The 21,059-nt window shown below is 46.6% G+C and overlaps 2 protein-coding genes across 2 annotated transcripts; both read left to right on the top strand.

The window, feature by feature from the left end:
• The first annotated feature begins 2,240 nt into the window (after nt 1-2,240).
• On the top strand, nt 2,241-3,327 carry LOC125758879 (juvenile hormone acid O-methyltransferase-like). Its single transcript, XM_049416589.1, has 2 exons — nt 2,241-2,858; nt 3,322-3,327. Exons 1-2 carry the CDS (start codon nt 2,241-2,243, stop codon nt 3,325-3,327), a joined length of 624 nt encoding a protein of 207 aa, XP_049272546.1.
• Nucleotides 3,328-3,740: 413 nt separating this feature from the next.
• On the top strand, nt 3,741-6,480 carry LOC119396312 (uncharacterized). The gene is made up of 2 exons (XM_037663469.2): nt 3,741-3,898; nt 6,251-6,480. Exons 1-2 carry the CDS (start codon nt 3,790-3,792, stop codon nt 6,412-6,414), a joined length of 273 nt encoding a protein of 90 aa, XP_037519397.2. The 5' UTR covers nt 3,741-3,789; the 3' UTR covers nt 6,415-6,480.
• Nucleotides 6,481-21,059: the final 14,579 nt, after the last annotated feature.

Raw genomic sequence — 21,059 nt, forward strand, 5'->3', positions numbered from 1 at the left:
CGATGCATGCCTTATATTCAATCCATTTCTGTCATCACTTGATAAGTGTCTCCCGCAGGCTACCGACGTTCGAGAAAACAAAGAAAAGTTCACGGAACAGGTCTGACACGTGTACGTCACAGTATCACGCGTACACTCTTAAAAAAAAGTTTGTAGAAAGGTAGTAACTGGTCGGAAAATGTTAGTAACAGCCACTGTTACTAACGTTTTGAGGCAGTTACTATTTACTAACTCGAAAGTAGCAGGCATGTTGTTACTACCTATGGTGGCCAGGTTACTAACTCAAGTTAGTAACAAAATCTACTACTTGTAACACGTCTGAGTGCTGGTAAAAAATGCATTTGTTCGCAGATTGAAATGTTTGAATAACTTTTTGCAATTTATCCACTCGTGCCTTATCAACGTCTTCTATTCCATTCTATATAATTTGTACGACCAACATTTATACAGGAATTTATATTTAAATCAAAACGCATGTCGCCCAAAATTATACAGTCGCATTGATCGTTCATTTGTTCCTCTGGTTACGACGTTCGCCTTCTGATTTTGGGCGAACGTCAATCTTTCAAGATTGACGTCATCGACGTGATAGCCGGCATGACAGCTGTAATGGAGCTGTTCTGTATACTGGACATTAAGTATTCTGATTACAATAAGAATACACTAGCTCTTCTCGAGCACTTTTGTGGGCTCCCAAGTGTGCCAAAATCGCCACTCCTTCTGAGGGCGATTTCATCTATTAAGGGTGGACCTACAGCATGACGCAATGATCACCTAATAAAGATTTAAATGTGCACACTCATCAAATGCTGAAAGTTCTTTTATCCTTATTGCTTCTCAGACGATGAAACCTGTGATTTTCGTCATGTCTGCAGAAAACCTTTGACCAACAACATGCACCAGAGCGCCTGTTGTCGGGCCACAACTGACCAATACTCTGATTACTACATAATCTTCTCATTATCTGCGGATTCCTGCCCTGCAGAGTGCACTCACAGCATTTAGTGAGAGTAGCGTATACACTCTTTAAAAAAAGTTGGTAAAAAGCTTGTAACCACGAGCAAAAAGTTCGTTACAGTAGCTCTTACTAGCTTTCTTGGGCCATTACTAACTTTTTGCTGCCTGTTTACTACCTACGTTCAGACACTTAAAAGTTGCAATGGTTACTACCCTTGCGTACCGTTACTAACTTTTGCCCTGCACCTGTCAAACGAACTTATTAAACGAATTCTAGAAGTTATTATTACGAGTTTTTTGCAACCCATTTACTACCACGGGGATACATTCAAGTTCATTGAGGCGATATTATTAAGCTTAGTACCCCGTTTTGGGTCTTGTATATTAGGCCACGTTGAGGCAATATTACGCAAAATAGATATTACATATTGTTTGTCTTAATATGCTTGATTAAACGTTCTACGCTACGTTACCTCGCGCACCCAACAAAATTGTACTATATATAAATATAGGCGCATAACTTAAACTATTCATCCTGAAGCTTAGCTGCTCACCGGCACCAGCTGCTTACCCCAGAGGTAGGGCTATAAATACTCGTGGAACCGCTTCTGAATTGTAAGTGTCTCGTAGCCTTGTTGTTGTGTATGACATTCTGTGCATAATTACTTAATGATATATCGTAATGTTGATGCTCACGAGTTTGACTGTTACAAAAGCAAGTGACCTATGAGGCTAAAGGATCACGGTAACTACTTTCTTTGGGGTAGTAACCGTTACAACCTATATTTTACTAGTTAGGAGCGAGAAGGGTAGTAACCGCTACTAAGTGCGTTTGTAACGGCGAGGGTAGTAACGGTTACTAACCTCCCCGTTACTAACCGCACTTACTAACAGGGTAATAACATATGTGACTGCTTAGTAAACCGAAGTAAGTAAGTACTACAACCTTTTATTTAAGAGTGTAGGTAAACGCGTATTGCCGAGGAGTGGCAGCGTTGCACGACGATTAGTCGTACAGAATAGCTACAACAAAAAACAGCTGCTATCTCCGCTCGCTGAATCGACGAATAGGAAGAGCCGAGTTGGCTCGAAATCAGCGCGAAAACTCGCTATCGTGGATAAGGATGGAGGCCACCTGATAGCGAGTGAATGACCCCGTATGAAACGGCCACGTGGTGCGTTGATACTCTTTATATATGTACCTCGGTCACGGTAGCGTTAGGAAAACACTTCGCGCTTCTCTCGCATTTCGCCGTCGCTGACTCTTGGAAGACGCTACAGCTATGAACTGCCTCATACGAACGACTCGATTCACGAGGCACAGGGCTATGCTGCAGGCCGTAGCACCATCATCACCGCAAGCCAGCAGGGGTATCGAAAGCGAAGAACGCGATCCCAAGTCCTTTCTGTGGCTTAAGACGCACAACTACCAGGACAACCTCAAGGCCCTGGAGAGCACCCGGTTCAGGCGGCCGGCGACGGGAGACTTCCAGTACCTGGAAGTCGGATGCGGACCGGGCAACTTCACGACGGAAGTCCTCCTGCCTCGACTGCGTCCCTGCCGACGCCTGGTGGCCACCGACAAGTCTGCGGCCATGGTGGACTACGCCAGCTCGCGCTTCCGACAACCGGACCTCGTATACGACGTCTTGGACGTCGACTGCGACGCCCGCGACGAGGTGGACGGCGCCAATCGCATCGTGGAGGCGTACGGACTGTTCGACCGGGTGTACTCGTTCATGACTTTCCACTACGTGCGAGACCTGGCGCGGGCGTACCGCAACGTGCACTCGTGCTTGAAGGAGGGCGGAGAGTGCCTCACGGTGTCGTTCGCGGGATCGGTGATCACTGACGTGTGGTACAGGCTGTACAACTCCAATAAGTGGAGGCACCTCCTGCCTGTGAGTAGCTTTCACATACAAACGCGTACTGACGGTCGCGGTGGTCGAAAATGGTTGCTTATATTAAAGCAGGCATTTGGGCTGGTCGGTTACAGTGATGCCATAGTGTAAAAGGACGCTAACACTAGTTCCGCTCATATACACGAAGTATATCATCCATGACAGTAGTTTGTTAGCTGTGCTTTCAGTGGAACTCTTTCATTGATTCGGTGGCAAGAGAGTGATTAGAAAAGCAAATACAGAGCGAAATTTCATGTCGTGAATTTAGCTACAAGACACCCGGCAGGTACATCCGTATGACGTCACGTATTTCACGATATTCTTTTCCATTTGGCACATATGCCCACTGTGGTTCTATAAAAGTTCATTAACCTTTCCAAAGCTGTCGTCGCACCCTCCAGTTTTTCTTTAGAACGCGATGCAGTCAAAACCTTTAAATTTTTCTCTTTTTTTTTTTTGACAGTCCTAAGCACCAACTGTTCTCGTATACAAACTGCCTGCAAAAGTGACTGCGCATCCGCAAGCTCGCTTGCTGATAAACCACATCAATGACACCGCTGTCACTAAGTGGTCACACTAGCAGTTGATCAGGACCCTATCGAAATTGTATTGCGCGCAAGTGGACTACTTAAAGAGACCGTGATTGTACCGTTCCTCGCCTCCCCTATATTTTTGCACGCCTGCTTTCTTTCCGCTATTCTTTCCCTTCCCATCACGTAGGGTAGCAAACCAGAAGCTTGTTTATCGGCGAACCGCCCTCCCTATCCCCGATGTGTCTGTCTTCTTCAAAGAAAAGCCAACTTTACAATTACGCAAACGGTCGTCACTTAATTTTTCGTACTTAATGCGTTTTTATTGTTCGTACGTTTCTTCACAGAATCCGAAGACGTTGCTTTCCCAACGCTTCTGCTACAGCGAACCCATACTGGAGATGGTAGCGAAAGAAGAGCAGCAGGAGATCGCCGCTTCTGGGATGAAGCTCGTGTCTTGCCGGATGTACGACAGCATCTGGACGATGCCCGACGTGGACAGCTGGCTCGGTAAGCGTTCGTCCGACAAAAGCCAAATGGGATTCGAAAGTTGTGGTGTATCTGCAAAGGCCTCGCGTATAGAGATGGCTCGCCCTAACGTAATTGAAACCGCCATTTTGGAGTATACCAACATGCAGGGACGCGACGTTTGTGACGTCGGGTTAATGTTATCACTACATCGTATGCAGGTTCTTTCGATATTCCGGCACAGATATCAATAACGTTCTGGTGGCGTAGCTATCACTTTGAATGAGTTAAAGCGCCCCGTGATAATGCTGCCTTGACGTCATCAAAGCCGCCATCACGTACCAGTACGTTAAGAGCCTACGTCCATGACGTCATGTGAAAGATATCAATAGATAGCTTGCACATGATGTTACGGCGCAGCTTCATAACGTGCTGGTACTCCAACATGGCGACTTTGATGATGTAAAGGCAGTGTAGTCACGCTGCGGTGAACCTGCTTTGCTATGATAACGATGCGGCCGCAACGTTATTGGCCTCTGTGCGTTAATAACAAAACAATCTCAATGTGATGCACCAATAACATTGACGCAACGTCACAAATATTGAGTCTCACCGTGCATTACTTCAACATGGCTGTTTCAGTGGCTCCAATGCCAGCCATCTGTCGGCTACGAAGTAACTTTCTTTTCGCCCTGTTTTGTGTTGACAACGTGTGCTCCAGTATGTCACCCAAGTATACGTATTGCGCGTATGTTCTAGCAAGCCCCTTTTAATTTTCGCGTCACGAACTCTGTCAATAAATCTGCGAGTTCAGATATGCAGCCATGGACAAATGATACCCAAACAAGACATTGAAATCTAGAATAGGTTTCACGGGTGATAGTTCGAAAAAGCAATCTTTGATATTCTTGTATCTAGGACATCAGCCGCTTTCCTGACGTATTGACCATTCCTACTGTTCGTCCGTTTTTGGCTGGATATAGATTTCCTTAATGCCATCTATGACCGCTACATGTGTGGTTGCCAAAGATGGTTGAGGGCCTGAAAGAAAGCGTGCAAATCGAAATCCTGCTGATATTAAGCTTACTGGCGGGAACAAGAACAAAGGAATGTGCCTTCACTGACCTTAACGTGTTATTATTCAAATTGTCCATGGCTGTATGAACATGACTTTAAGACCTTCATTGGCACGAAGTGACGTGTAGTTTCGTCAGCATGTACAGCCGTGAACAATAGGAGAGGGAACGCCGAAATAACCTTTTCAACGTCATGGCGGCTAAACGCGGTTAACAAGCTCAAAAGAGTTCAAAACACCAAATGCTCTAGCGGAAAGAAATCTCCTGCGATTCAATACGTCACGTTCATATAGGTGGGTCATTCCATGCCAAGTGTCCCAGACGTGGCGCTCGCACATCGCAGATTTTGCTAATAAAATATGTGCCTTTTTCTTGTGCCACATAGAATATTGTGGCAAAACATTTTTGCTCACAAAAATTTTTGACGATCATGGCGCCCCCTCGAAGTCCGCTTGTATTTGTTAAACTGTGCCTAATAGAAAAATGTGTATAAAATCTATTTTGTGTGTTGAGCTTCAAAACCACGCTTGCGCTATCGCAGAGGTTCTGTTCAATTGTCCTATTGATTAATTCCGAAATTTTTGCGTTTCACTACCAGCTACGTAACTTCAAAAACTACGAAAATCTTCAATGTTCGTGATTTTTTTTCTTCAGCTTTCTAGAACTCTCCCTAACCAATCTTAATAATAGTATGATTTTCAGAAAGTGTATTTTAGTACAAAAATATTTAGGGGTAAAATAGACTTCAAATCATAATATTATGGTACCCAGGTACATTACAAGTGATCGCTGATTATACACGAATTTAGTGTTCCCTTCATATTGCTCACGACTGGACACTGGAGGACTACCGCAAAATTTGATATCGGTCAGTAGAACCGCTGTACACTACAGGTTTCTTAAAGAAGCTTGTAAAGACATTTGTGCCATAACACTGGCAGGTTCCTCCTTTTCTTTAACGTATGTTGAACTAAATCGAACGTCTTGTGTAAAAGAAAGTCATTTACCTTTGGTTCTTTCTATATGGTCCAGCTCCTTCGTACTGCTAACAGACACCACTCTTTCGTCATCTATTTCACGGCGCGACACATTCCAGTCTCATTTTACACATTTTTGGACGCAAAGGTATGATCTCGGATACAATAGAGACACGCGAGTTGTTAACCTTCCTCAATAATATGGCCAATGAGTGTCGCAATACGTGCGGTTTCAGTGTCGCAATTTCATAGACTAATTGGAGTGAACGTACGCTAGTGCTTGACCTTTATGTCAATGGCCATTCTATTATAAGCGCACGCTTCCACTTGCTGTTGTGCAGAGTGCTACGTGCCTTTCTTCGGGATAGTCGAACGGGTGCCTGTGGAGATGCGGGGCGCATTCTTCGATGCATGCAGGACTCTGCTCTCGGAGGCCTCGACCACGTCGCCCGAAGGTGTCGGCCTCAGGCACACCGTCATCGTCGTTCACACGCAGAAACCGTGACGTCACTGATGTCGTCACGCGTTCGACGTGTAAGCGCAACTTCGCAATCTCAGCGTTCAGTCGCTCGCACTCGTCGACTGGAGCCAGCCTCTGCAGGGTCGATGAGCGAAAATTGTATATACAGAATAGATTGTTCGCCATTTGCGCGGTACTGAATGACTTTTTAGCGTCGCTTGCGTGACGTCATTGCCCCGTTGTGATACGCACCCGGTCACCTGCGTTTATTACATAGTTTCTCAAGATTAACTAGAGGGAACTCTGCCGCTGCAATCGTTCAGCCACCGTGAGAATGATGGGTAGTACACGGATTTGCCTAATCTTCGTGCTTGCGGCTTCGAACGTACTTGCGGGTTTGCTTATTGTTGTGTTTTGGCTTTTGTTTCGGATAAATAAATAGGTCGTTGTGAACTTTGTGACCACATATGAATTAGTGTGCCCGAAAAGATCAAGGTGGTGAAGTGGAACTGCTGAACGTTTACTGAACTCCGTCTTGCGACAAAGCGGATGCAGGCCACACGGAGCCGGAATAACGACGTTTAGAGAAATCCGTGCACTACCCATCATTCCCATGCTGGCTGAAGCGCCATGCGTTGCAGCTCCCATAGACACTGGCGCCAGAGTTCCCTCTAGTGTACTTATAGGAAACTCTATGGTTTATTGGACATGTTCGATATTTTTGTGTATATAATTTACCTCGTGTAATGTAATAAATGTGTCGTTCGACCTCTATCGTTTTCGTTTTTTCTTGAAGCCTCCTTGCGTTGGACCTGCGCACGTTTTGTGCATCTTTCGCTCTTTGTATGCGCTGTAGTAAAAAATATCCGGGATGGAGCGAGGTTCGAACCTGGGCCCTCTACGTGGGAGCCCAGTGCTTGAAACTGCGTTGCAAAAAGACCCTATACAGGCTTCATGTCGGGAAGGAACCACATTAACATGTGTAATGTAGTGTGGTAGAAGAGTAATATAACAACCAAGCGTCACACAACGCGAATTCTGTAACCAGGCGTCACAAAATGCGAATTGCGCAACGAGTGGGTTGCTGAATACTTCCAACCCATTACAAAGGGCTCTGCCATAATTCTTCATCGTCATCAGCCACAGAATCAACAAAGTGCGGATAATGCCTTAAAGGTGTTTAGCGGGTACCACGGTTCTCCGCGGAATGACTAATAATGTCGTGGTGGGTGCTTCTGAACTTCACAAAAATCTATTTGTGGCGTAGTGGGTACGTTACTAGTGTACTTGTATTAGTAGCCGCAAGAGAGTTTATAACGGGCTCTATAGAAATGCCGCTCTTCCAGCTTTCGCTGTGACTGTGCTGCGCTTTCCGCGCAGGCCTGGCGCTTTTTATTGTCGAACATTTTCGCTACCTTGATTATTATGCCGAAAATGAAATAAAAGAAAAACAATTCAGAGCCAGCATGCACAAATTCGGAACTGTTTATCGTCAGTCATTCGTACGACGTTCATAATTAACGCAAAACCGTTTGACAATGTAAGCATGCATGACTCATTCATCCCCATCCTAACGCACCGATTCTTTCAGGAGCGAGCGCCACACCATGCCTGTGATAAAAGACCAAAGCGTCGTATAAACCGAGGAAAGGTCCACATACGGTCCACTACCATGGTCTGCGTTGTAGAACTACGTTCGCTTTAACAGTGAGCTCCACGGGGAAAAAATGCAGAGGTACTGCCGGCGTCAATTGAAACTCGAACAGGGGCAAGCATTAGCAACGGTAATCACCCTTGAGAGAAGCGCACAACCGCTTTGGCAGCATTGCGTCATCCCGCTTTAATGCGATTACTTTGCTCCTGTTCTAGTTCTGATATTTCAAAAGAAGAAAATAAAAATAAAATAAACTTGAACCGACCAAAAGCGCTCTGAACACCCACGCCGGCCACCGTTATCACCCTATCAGAAGTGGAACACAAGCGAAAATATATCGCGCAGTGCTGCCAACCCCGACGTGGGCGCCTATCAGAAGTGATAACTGCATGGACGGCGCGCACTATATCATTGCTAATGCTTGCCGCCGTTCGCGTTTAATTTCACGCAGATAGTACACATCGCTTATTGAAACCATACGCTTGTATACAATTAAGCGGAAAGCTTATCGAAGTTCCGCACCTTAATGTGTGTCAGTGTGTCAACCGCTTTAATTGTCACAGATAAAAGAGCAACCGATAGCAGGAATAGGTGCACGGGAGCGAGTCCTCGGTAAACTTGGCGCCCCGCCATGGTGGTCTAGTGGTTATGGCGCTCGACTGTTAACCCGAAGTTCGCGGCATCGAATCCCTGCCGCGGCGGCTGCATTTTCGATGGAGGCGAAAATGTTTGATGCCCATGTACTTAGATTTAGGTGCACGTTAAAGGAACCCCAGGCGGTCGAAATTTCCGGAGCCCTCCATTACGGCGTCTCTCATAATCATATGGTGGTTTTGGGACGTTAAACCCCAGATATTAGTATTATTATTAGTAAACTTGGCGATATCGCCTGTACATGTGGGCGTTCCCAAACCCACTGCGATTAGCCCTCTGATGTGCACGGTCAACATCTTACATATACAACGCTATCCAAAAGAGCGCGCAGCGCAGGACTCTGAGAGCTGCCTGACCTGATATAGCGTTCGCATGCGGAATTTCAGTTATGACACTGGATTTGTGATTGTGAGAGTTTGTGAAATGTTCGAATAAAAATCTTTCTGAGCTGCTTTTACTAGGAATTCAGTAGGGCTTCCTGCTTACTTCGCCTTTGGTTTTTCATGCATGTCGGAAGAAAGGAGTCGTCTGCGCCTCCTAGATGTGCAAACAACACGCACACGCACACACACACGCACACACATACGCACACACATGCACGCACAAAACATAACTGTTGCAGTTGTGGTGCAGTACTTAAAAGACAAATTGCAAGCATGCCCTAGTAATGGACTGACAAGCAGAAGTTCAGCTATTAGCGCGACGGACACGTTTCAGTGCATTGCAACGACTGCGGATGTCTACCCCTGCTTAATGAATGTGTAGTTTTGTATAGGAACATTGATAAGGATACACGGAAGATAGTCGAGGCCAGTCTGATTGCAAGCCAACTATGTCCCGCCCCCTCGATTACTATGAGTGCAAAGGAAATCGCATATCTGGACTATGTTTGCTTGCGTGTTCGACACATTCTTTTATTTTTTTTTTTGCTGTCCTCATGTTTTATAACTACCACGTGTGTCCGAAATAAATATGAGTTGTTAGTAACGCACGTCCTGTCCTGTTCCCTGGCCCCCGTATTTTCAGCGCTATGGCTTCACTAAATCTGCCGAACCATCTAGCCCAAAAGGCTGTACTCTTGGAACATCTTGACTAAATTTTATGTCATGTGTGGACATTTCGTTTGCATGAATATTTGTGTTTCGTGAACTTTTCTGTCGAGTGGACACTTCTTTGCATTGACGAAGTGGGTCTAAGTTCGTGAGGGTTCGTCCATGTGCCTATTTGTATCTGTGTAGTTTTGTGCATGTTCACTATTTTGCAACGACAACCATTATGCCAGAGGAGAGAACAGCCTGAGCAACACATTGACACCAACCTCTCCTTACGTACACAGTAAGCCAATTCGCATCCTTAAAGCGATTTCAAGCAACCAAAACACCATTTTGCCCAATAAGAATTTGAAAGAATGGGGGTGTAGGGTTGCTATGCCTTCCCAAATAGCATTTTCGTTTGCGCAATGTTTAATATTTTACCTAAAATATCTTTCAGAAGCTAAGAATGTTATGGGTTATCAAAACACTTGTGGCCCATAAGATAGGAGCGCCACCTGAAAATTATAAATGGCTAAGTTAAAAAGCGTTGAATATTAGGCGAGTTTAGAATAAAATATCTGCCTGTTCTAAGGCTGCCTACAAGCCCACCATACATTTACGAACATTCTGTGAATGTTAGTTATAGACATGGTAAGACCCCCTTAAGGGTGGAAAGTGGTTCAGTGTGAACAGTTAATAATAATAATAAAAGAATTTGCTTCCTTTTGTTGTAACGAAACTTCGTTCAGTAAAGAATGAGACGTAACTGAGACGCATAGGGGTCATGGTGCTTGACTGCATGCTGACCCGAAGGTCGCGGGACCGAATCCTGACCGCGGCGGCCACACTTTGGTGGAGGCAAAATTCTAGAGACCCGTGTGCTTCGATTTAGGTGCACGTTAGATAACCCCAGGAGGTCGACATTGCCTGAGGCTTCATATCGTGGGTTTGAGACGTAAAGCCCCGACAATTATTATTATTTAAAAAAAATCAGCGTTTCTTAATTGCCGCGTGTTCAATGCGACCATGTGAAACCTTGGTGGTGACAGAGCTGCCGTCCATCAGCGCAGATTTTGTCTAGGAGCTTTTTAACGCTCTCGAAACCTGCGTATACCTCTTCTCAAGACGGCTGCACGTATATATGGCGTGCACGTTGCGGCAGCAATAAGGCTCTAGCTCGCCGCTGTGAGTTGCGCGGAGACGGAGAGTAAATCACCGATACACACACATCGCGTCGGTGAACCCTTGTGGCGGGCGTGCTAGAAGGGTTCCGAACTTCCCAACCCCCGCTTAAGGCACGAGACAGACGGTACGGTTTTCCATGCGATGCGACGGCCAACGCGGCGGTGCGGCAGCGGGAATGGTGGCTGTCCGATGCTGTAAAAGGTCACCATTCCGTGAACGTAGCGTGTATTAGCGCGTTACATAAAAGAAAGGGACATGACGCAGACGTAGAGACAGGTAGGCGCTAATTTAGAATGGGCCCGTTTAACAAGAAATGTGAGACGTCGCATCGGACATCGAGTCGGACGTCTCATCGCATGGAAAATCGTACCGTCTGTCTCGGCCTTAAAGCCGCGTACGCGAACGGCAACACTCCTGTCGAAGGGGTTCCGCCAGAGGCACCGCAAATAACAGATAACCAACGCTGGCGCGTGTTCAAAGGAAGCACACAAACACGTCGAGTACGTCGTGGCTCAGGGCCGTCGTTCAGCGGTGTCCTTTAATTGTTTTCGCATTGGGCATTGCATTTTATCCTGAGACAGCAGCCAACAGTGTCGGCAGGCTCATCCATGCAAGCAAAACGAATGCATTGCATGCTTATAACATACACGTCGGAACCAACGCGATATGTATTATAGGCTATGCATCAGCCTGCGGTGCAAAGTGATGTAGCAACCAGGCAGTATAAGGGTTAGTACTGAGGCGTCAATTCGTGCTTCATTTATTCACGGATTATTATGCACGTACATCCCTAATCTTTCTCATTCGTCGAAAGAAAAAAGAAAAGAAAAAAGACACACTATAAATATATTGCCGGCGCATCCATCCATGCACTGTAAAAAAAAAAAAAAAAACTCCTAGGTGGGAATAAAATGCTTGTCTCCTAGCGACCTCCCCCCCCCCCCCCCCCCCCCCCATTGGGAGTTATTTATATACCCCGGACTTCCGATGTAAAGCTTTTACTCCGGCTGGCCGGAGTTATTGCGTGGCGCCTCAAAAGTGTATTTTGCTGCTCTTACACTCCGGCGGGCCGGAGTTCTTGCGTGGCATCTTCGGAGTATTTTTCGCTGTTCTTTCACTCCGGCTGGCCGGAGAGGGTGCGTGGCACATTCGGAGTATTTTTCGCTGTCCTTTCACTCCGGCTATCCGGAGTTATTTCGTAGCACCTTCGCAGTATTTTGCAAATTTCCTTACTCCGTCCGGACGGAACTTCAGTGAGATGCATCGGGAGTACTTTTTTTCTTTCCTCCACTGTTACAGTTTCTCTACTGTATGCTGATCGTGTCACGCGTTAGTTACATCAAGGAATTCTCATTCACTGCAGAGTCGCCGTGTATTTTTTTTTTCGATAGAGCTCTAGCAGATGAAATTCAAGAGAACACTTGAGTTTTTATTATTTAATTCATTCACAATAAGCTGCAGTTTTCGGTTGATGATTCAGCATTTGGGAAAGCAATACAAGAAAAAAAAAACAAATATGCAAAAAGCCACCAAAAACAAAGCAGAAGACAGATCACGTGAAGTCAACAGCAAGCACTCAAGTTTTAAGCGCAGAGTAACAAACTTTGTCTCTATTTCATAAAATATTTCATGGTTTAATGGGTATTCACAAAGAAAACTACATAATGGAGCCTATACTTATATCTCCCCGCACTGGTCACACATTAAAAGCACGTGAGTTTGCTACCAGAATTAACCTTTTTAAATATTCATTTTTTCCCCGAACAATTCATCTATGGAACAAACTACCTCAAGAAATTGTCTTCGTTTCCCGTGAAACATTTACAATTGCGCTTCAAAGTTATATTTTAACGCAGCCTGGGCACGCTTGAAAGTTATTGTTTATGCTTTCGTTTGTTCCTTCTAGCGATCTGCATGCGTTTGACCTTTCTTGTCCTTTTTTTTCCTTGCAATCTTGCGATTTGTGCTTGGATTCTTTGTTTCCTTTTTTACTGTTGTTGTTGTTGTTGTTGAATGTCAATACACGTCAATGTTAATGCCGTGTCACCTCTTTGGCGCTTTATTATGCATTTGTATTTTCTTTGGTATGTACACGTCAGTGTTAATCACGCGTCACCATTCTGCATTTTATCATGCATTTGTATTTGTATTTCAATGCTAATACTCCCCCCAACACTAGTGCCCCACGTGGGCGCTGTAGGTATTGTGAAGAAATAAAAAAATAAATAAATATACGGGGGCAGGGGCAACGGTGTTAGTGAGCATGTCCCTTCCGGCCAAATACATCCTTGCATGCGCGTCATCCGTGTCTTCGACCGGGAATGCGCGCAGAAGCACTCCGAGAGAGAGAGAGAGAGAGAGAGAGAGAGGGGGACGCTGGCTTCAAGGGTTGAGGCACGCTGACGAGGGGAAGGAAAAAGAAGAAGGAAGAAGAGAGAGGCGGGCGGCCATTTTTCACGGCATCCTTCCGCCCCTCGGTCGGCGTCGTTAATAACCATATTCGGTCGACAGCGCGACGACACCGGCTACGCGACGATGCCGCATCGGTGGCTCGACCGACCACCGGGCTCTGCACTTAGGCCCTCGTCTTGCCGTCAGAACCGTGCAGTGCTACGGGTGTACATGTGCTGCGGCTGGGAAAGAAGGTATTGGGTTCGATTCCCGGTCACGGTGGCGGCGCGATGGCATTCCGCTGCCGTCGGAACGACAGCGAGCGATCCTGCATGTGTCAGAGTTATGGGTGGGCCGTGAGAATCTGTGACAATTATTTTGAAGAAAGAGAGGTTTATTATGAGAGAAAAGCTGGGAGGTCGGCCTGAATCAACTTTCTGACCTGCTACTCAGTGTTAGGAGAGGGAAGGGGTTGGAAAAGAGAGAAGGTGTTGATGATAAGGATGAAGCTAATGATGAAACGAAACCTTGAATGTCCAAAGACTATCTAATTCGAGTTCTGTCTCGAGCAAAAACTTGTCCAGGGCTTTCAGAATGTCATGCTCACAACGTACTAGCCGCAGTGGTCTGGAGCTTATGGTGCTTGACTTGATCGAATCCCAGCTTCGGCGGCCGCATTTCGAAGGAGGCAAAACGCTGGAGGCCCGTGCGCTTCGATCAGGGTTGCCAGGTTTGGCTACTTTGCGCCAATTTGGCTACTTTTTTAGGCCGGTGGCGGCAGGAAAAGTGTGTTGGCTACTTGGCTACTTTTTGGCTAGTTTCTTGTTGCCTCAATTTGAACCAAATTATCAATAGCTTGTGACGTCGCAGCCGCTGGCGTTCGAGTATGCGGTGTCAAGACATGGTTATCAAGGCGTGTTACAAGCTCCCGAAATTGAATTTGGCGCTCGCATTGTACAAAAGAAAAGTCTTATGCATAAGTGGCTGGGACTTGGGAGAACACTGTTGCATGGCGTCTCATTTCGCAGACCACCTATTCCTGAACGCGACTTTAAAACTAATTGAAAGTGAACAGGACAACCGAAAGCGCTCCGCATCCAAGGTGCTATGCACTTGTCGACATTAGAAATCGGATATCTGACGAACTGCTTGTGTCGTTTCCAAGAATTAGGGGCGGACTGCGACTCGATAATATTATTTACTCGAACTTCGTCATCACGCGAGAAACGATTGCCGAAGTGAGTACAATTTATGCTTCAATTACGGAAACTGACTTTGTGAACACTTATGCAGCACTAATTTTCATTGTCGGTGGTACTTGTAGCCCTTTCAAGAAAAGTCACGCAAGGCGCGCGAAGAGGACGTCATTTCTGCAACAGCGTAAGAAACTTCATCATCCGGCACGAAATGATTGCTAAAGTCAACAATTTATGCTTTATTCTCAGAAATTATGATTTTTAAGGGTTTCTGGTGTACTTCTTTACGTTTCCACCAAAAGGCTACTGAATTTAGTCATTTGAATAACAAGGTCGCAGTCGTTTTCACACACGTGTGGCTACTTTTGGTTACTTTTAGTGTCCTTGGCTCAAATTGGCTACTTTCTGGCTAGTTTTTCCGATTTATTGACTATTTTTTGTCTTTTCGACCTGGCAACCCTGGCTTCGATTTAGGTGCACGTTAAACAGCACCAGGTGGTGGAAATTCCCGCAGCCCTCCATCATAGCGTCTTCTCTAATTATATCGCGGTTTCGGGACATAACACCCCAAAAATTATTATTACATTCACATCCAGTTCCCAACATCACGTTCTCTTCAGAACCTCTTAAAGGGCCCCTCACCAGGCCACATAGCAAATTTTAGTTAGACGCTGGAAATTGTTGTGTGCCGAATGAAGAGCAGTATGCCGCAAGAATTTTTCAAATCGGTTCACTACGAGCTGAGAAGAACAATAATTTGTAGCGGCGCGAAACCATGACGCGAGGAGGCGAGATTCAAACCCTTGCCACACGCCCCGTGTAGCCTTACCAAGCCAAATCCCTTCCCTGCCCTCTTCACTTTACACATACGCATGAACACGTCATGCGCATGCATGGTCACGTGAGCATGACGTGCCCGAGCCAGCCCGAGCACGCGAGCGGCGTTGCACGGTCGCTACTTTTTTTTTATGTAGCGGCCGTGGGCGTTTTGTCGGCGTTCTCTGTGGTGTACTGCCTGTTTCTGCGGGACGGGCATGAAAGTTGAGACATTTGTACGGGCACGAGAGTGGCGGTATCATGAGCCAGTGAAGCATTAACGTTTACTTGGACGCGGTAGAATAAATGAGCATAATGAGTGCTCGAACGCGCCAGAACATTAATTTCGTTTCCAGGGCTGGCGTCTGCTCGATGCGCTAACCGCGGGGACACGAACGCACGGGAAAGGGAGGCACATTAGCCCCGCATATCGCTGCAATTCACGAAAAAAACAATGAAAAGGACGCACACATTCCCTTTTTGTGTCTCTATATTTCTCTCAAGTTTTATTAATCTATTCAAGCAAGAAATTACACAAACTACACATGTCGTGTCAGATAATTATCGCAGTGTCACGTGCTATTGTTGGCGACGTCAGAGCACAGTCGTCTACGTAGAGGAGCGACGTCACAGCACTACCATCTATACCATCTACGTAGGACCATTTTCTCATGTACGTCATCCCCTCATTCTCTAAAGCGCGCGCCCGCGAGAGGAAGGGCAAGCAGCGTTCACCTTGAAATTTGACCCATTTCCGCGGCGCGTAGCGTTGCAGATTTTGGCAGACGTGATCGCGAACGCCCACTGTATGCATTGCGCTTGTTAGCTCAAAATTGTCAAACCTGGTGAGGGGCCCTTTAAATTGCAATATTGAAAATTGAATTTTGGCACCCACAGTCTGCATCGCGAAGCTGCAAAGAAAACTCTCTCTGTCTCTTACGGATTTCGCAGAAGAAACTCTACCTAGTTGACAAAGAATTCGCTCTAGCCATGCAATAGAATCTGAGACCAACGCATTTTTCTATTTCACAAATCTTCCTCCTTAATGCTGACTTCGGTAGAGCTGATCCGCCATATTACACCGCTGTTATCATCACAAAATGTGCACCCTGACCTGGACATGTCGCAAAACCATCTGTTTCTGGGAAACGAAGACTTCAAGAGCACGGAAGGAGCTATACCTGTTCATGCCAACAATATAACGTAGGCGTTATACAAGAGTGCAGGCTCAGTGTAAGCTCTTTTTCATTTGTGGCCTCATTCCAACGCTTTTCTATCATGTGACAAGAATTACACAATGTTGCGCCAACATTTCCTAGCCCATATGTAAAAGAAGTAAGGATGAAAAGAAAAAGAAATACAAGCATTGATTGTCGCGAAAAGCGAGCCAATAGGCTGATTTCACTTTTTGAAGCCACTTGGCACATTAGGAGAATCCATACATGTAATTAACATACCACTCAAATAATAGTCAGATGAAGCCAAGGTTACTTCAAGTGTCGTATGCCTCGGTGTATGCAGTGGTTACGGCGCTCGGCTACTGACCCCAAGGTCGCGGGTTGGATCCCGGCCGCGGCGGTCGCATTTCAGCGGAGGCGAAACGCTAGAGACCCGGGCGCAGTGCGATGTCAGTGCAAATTAAAAAAACACCAGATGGTCGAAATTTCCGGAGCCCTCGACTACGGCGTACCTCGTAACCGTATCGTGGTTTTGGCACGTAAAACCCAAGGTATTATTGTTATTACTTCAAGAGTCGTGTTGTATGGTTTCGCGGCAAAGAAATATCACAGTAGGCGGTCCCAGAAAAAAACTGCCTATGACGACCTCCAATGGTTGAATAAAATATTCGAATTCCGCAAATACAGCAAGCAGTAATGAGAGTGCGGACATGCGAAAAATATTGCTGTATTCCCTGACATGTCCGTATCTCGGCGTGCGCTTAAATTTTCAATGACGTTGGACTACTCACTGACTGAAGGTCGGCTCTATAGATTTCCGTACACTGCACTTTTCTAGCGATACTACATATGGAATGCCGACACGCGACCGGCCGACCGCCGTTAGTGCGAGTGCTGACCGATAGGGGTAAAGGAAAAACCCTATGTATCGCGGTATCGCCGCTGACACGCCAGCAAAATCCCGAACAAACTAGAAGGCTTAGCAGGCCATTCGCTCGCTCGTTGCTTCCTTCACGCCCGGCTTCTGTCACTAACCAAAATAGTTCAGTGCTGCGAAGCCTTCACACGCGGAGAACGCGATGAGCCGAGCACCAGCCAACGGCGCGGCAGAATGTAGTTCCGCGTAGTTTCACTCGACAGATTTCGCGGCTGAGACTTCACGCGGTTAGAAACTCGGTAACGTCACGCGCTTCGTTCTGAACAGTCGTCTGCTAGTCGATCTCGGTAGCAGACGACGACGCCGCGAGAGAAGGACTTTCGTATCTATCGCGGAGTGATACATATTACACGGTCGTTCAGGCAGGTTCAGGACTGTGATTGACTGCTGTCCTCACGGCGCTGCACAGTACTAGCCATCATCGTGGTCAACGTGTCCGTGCATCGTTTTCTTTTTCTCTGTTTGGTTTTTATCTTTCTTTTCTCTTCTTTTTCTCTGAGAGCACGCGTGTACTTTGGGCAGGCCGCAGTGCTCGCGAAGAATCCGCGGCTGGTCCAAATGTTGGGGGTGTTATGGGCCCGAGCAGCGCGCGCCAGATCGAACGGCACGGTCATCCATCATTTCCAGCTTCGCGTGCACACGGACGCGAGACGAAGCCGATTGTTTGTTGGATTCGATTGGCTCTTGCCGACTTATTTTGTCGGTCCGCCGTCCCTCACGCTCTCATCGATGGTTGCGAATGCGGCTGCCTCCATCGACGACTATACGGGTCACGCGTTTATTTGTTACGTTTCCTATAGGCGTACATTTTCGGTTTTCGTCAGTATTTTTGTTGCTGCCCAAGCTATGTGCGATGTCTGGGATTTGTGTGGCCACTTCCGGGTCCCACTGTTGGTCGAAATGAAGAAAATCTACGCACCAAGAAATGCGGCGATTCCTAGAACTCTTGAGGTCAGCTAAAGCGACGGAAACAACTTCTCACTGCGGGCATGCGCCGTTTCGCTGGCTCTCTTGATGGTAAAAGAAACATAGAACTTCTTTTTCTTTTTCTCAAAAACATCTCCCATATGCGCCTTTGACCGTTACAATGTTGTTCGTTGTAATATGAGAGATGCACAAGCAGACACCGCCACGGGATTGTTAAGCCTAGGTAGCACAAGAAATCCCGCAAGAAACGGCGAAGGAAGGAATGTAGCTCGATAGCTAAGTGGTCAGTACGAGCTCGCGCTTCAAACAATACAAAAGCTCCGGCAGCGTGAACTCGGTGTATAGCTGTTAGACTCAGAAGGACGAGCTGGCTGACTCACTCCGACCCCGACCACGTTTTCATACACCATTTTTAAAGGAATACTGACAGGAAAGTTTGGCATCGTGTTTTCTCTGTTGCAATAAGTAGCTTTCGGGTTATCACGGCTGGAAATCTCATTTGCTCCAGGACGTCACGGCACATTATTTGGAGACATTTTTATAGCGCATAGTTGCAGTTTCGGTTTCAGAGAGGACCGAGAAACCTGGTATCCAGCTTGGTTTTTTGGTAACCACAGATAGCCATGTGAGCACACAAAACAGTGACGCAATCGCCGCGCGCGGCATCGCGTGCACGTAGACATCGCGTTGACAACTGCGCGAGAAAGCGCACGCGCGGGGCATGGCAGTCAACACAAACACTTGGCGTAGCTAGGAAGTTGTTGGTCGTTTACGCTAAAACGAAGTGAATGTCGAAGTCGCGAGGTGCCCCGTTCCATGCGCAGTTGTGCGACACATACTTTAGGATCCCTTTAAAGGACAAGCATATGTAGAACATAGCAGCTACCGCGAGGTAGTAGCTACATTCATTACATCACTACACCATTACATCCAGGTGTGATTCCGCGCCACAGAGTAACCTTGGAGTGATATGTTCGTGCCAACCTCGGTTATCCTCACAAGTCTTTAAGTGAATGTACCATTTTCCCTTTGCAAGGTGTGTGGCGGCGTACCCACAACTACCACGTCATTACGTGAAGTGTCTTACATAAGCGTGCAAACGCTCTCCGCGCATGCGTGCGCCGACATTAACCGCTTATACATAACCTAGCCATCACGATGCAAACTCGTTTTCTACAACGCGCAGACCGCTTCTCGGTGGTGGGTCCGCGAGGTCGTTTATCCCGTTTCGAGGTAAAGAATAATCTGACAGAAATATAAGAATCGCAGTTACTACGTTCGTTGCTAACGCATGTAAAGGTAGTTGTATATGGGCCGCTGAGGTACGCGTAATCGTTAAGCCTCAAGACGTGGACGAGAGTTTTCCCGCATCTATACATAGCTCCACCACGTTCGCGGGAGACGTGACGCGTGGAGAGCCGTGGTGCTCGGAATGTAGTGAATATTTTAGGCTTAGGTGCGTGTGTAGGTGCGTGTGTGTCTCGCGTACGAGCGTGTGGGTATATACACAGTGCCACCTTGAGAAAGGCAGGCCGAAGAAAAGTGTGTTCTGGGTTCGCGCTTCCTCGTCAACCTACAGCAATTACATAAGCAGTATACTTAAGAAGCGCCGATATAAAAACCGAGAGACGAAGTACATAACAAAGTTCACAAAAACAAAGCTCAAAGAAAAAAAAAAACTTGGAGGACACTTGAGCTTCGCCTTCAAGAGCAGAACTCGATAGCATAATCGGGCCCCGTGCGCATCGCCTTCTCAACTGCCAGCCTGGTTTCGGTTCGCGGTGCATGCCTCAACCGTGCCGTAAGGAAACTAACGACTGTGCCCGTAACATTGGCTGTTTAAAACGATCCTAGAAAGGCACCGGGGGCCAGGACCACCAAGGAAGAGTGGGACCGAGCTCTACGCAGCTCGGATCTTGAAGCACAGCTCTGGGCTGTCCATCGGGCCCGCGACGCGGCGGAGGGGCAAGGCCTCTCTGTCCCGACGTGGGAGCGGCCCGCTGCGCGCTAATCGCGCGTACCGAAGGACTAAAATAAAGTTGTTCATCCATCCATCCATAGAATGCCTATTGCAAGGACAGTTGTTAAGTCCCCACTATACTCCATAATTCTTCTTTTTGCGAATCAGCGAAGAGCCCACTACACGTCCGTAAGGCAATACGCGAAACTACGCAGCTGCTCACTTTGTTGATGCTTTGGCAGCTGATGATGAATGAGTATGTCTGAGCGCTTTATAATGGGTGGGCCTTTAAAACACCCACATTTTGCGCAGTTCACATGTTTTGACGCCTGGCGCGATACTAAGCTTCTACCATGCAATATTACATGCATTAAGGAGACTCCTTCCACTACATGATATATAACTTTTTTTTTCATGCAGTTTTAAGCAAGATAATGGCTCTGTGGTAGAACACCTGCTTGCCACGCAGACGGCCTGGGTTCGATATATTTTATTTGCGCCTTTCTCGATTTTTGGGTCATTGACAAGATGATGATTTTTTGCTCACAACTAACGATGCCGACACCGACGCCGACACCGGAATTTCTGTGAAACGAGCTTTTTAACGAAAATGCCGACATACAGATGTCAGAGAGATAAGGTTCAGACATGGTTCAGGCAGATAGGGTGCTCGCAGATAAAGCTCATACGGGTAAAGCTCAGAGAGTTAAGGTATTGACAGATGGAGTGCTGACAGAAAGAGTGCTGTCAGATAAAAT

Source organism: Rhipicephalus sanguineus, chromosome 6 (genome assembly GCF_013339695.2).
Source record: "Rhipicephalus sanguineus isolate Rsan-2018 chromosome 6, BIME_Rsan_1.4, whole genome shotgun sequence".
Classification (NCBI taxonomy): domain Eukaryota; kingdom Metazoa; phylum Arthropoda; class Arachnida; order Ixodida; family Ixodidae; genus Rhipicephalus; species Rhipicephalus sanguineus.

Coding starts and splice junctions, on each gene's coding strand:
- LOC119396312 (XM_037663469.2), top strand. CDS start 3,790: ATGGTAGCGAAAGAAGAGCAGCAGGAGATCGCCGCTTCTGGGATGAAG. Junction 3,899..6,250: donor CGACGTGGACAGCTGGCTCG/GTAAGCGTTCGT, acceptor GCTGTTGTGCAG/AGTGCTACGTGCCTTTCTTC.
- LOC125758879 (XM_049416589.1), top strand. CDS start 2,241: ATGAACTGCCTCATACGAACGACTCGATTCACGAGGCACAGGGCTATG.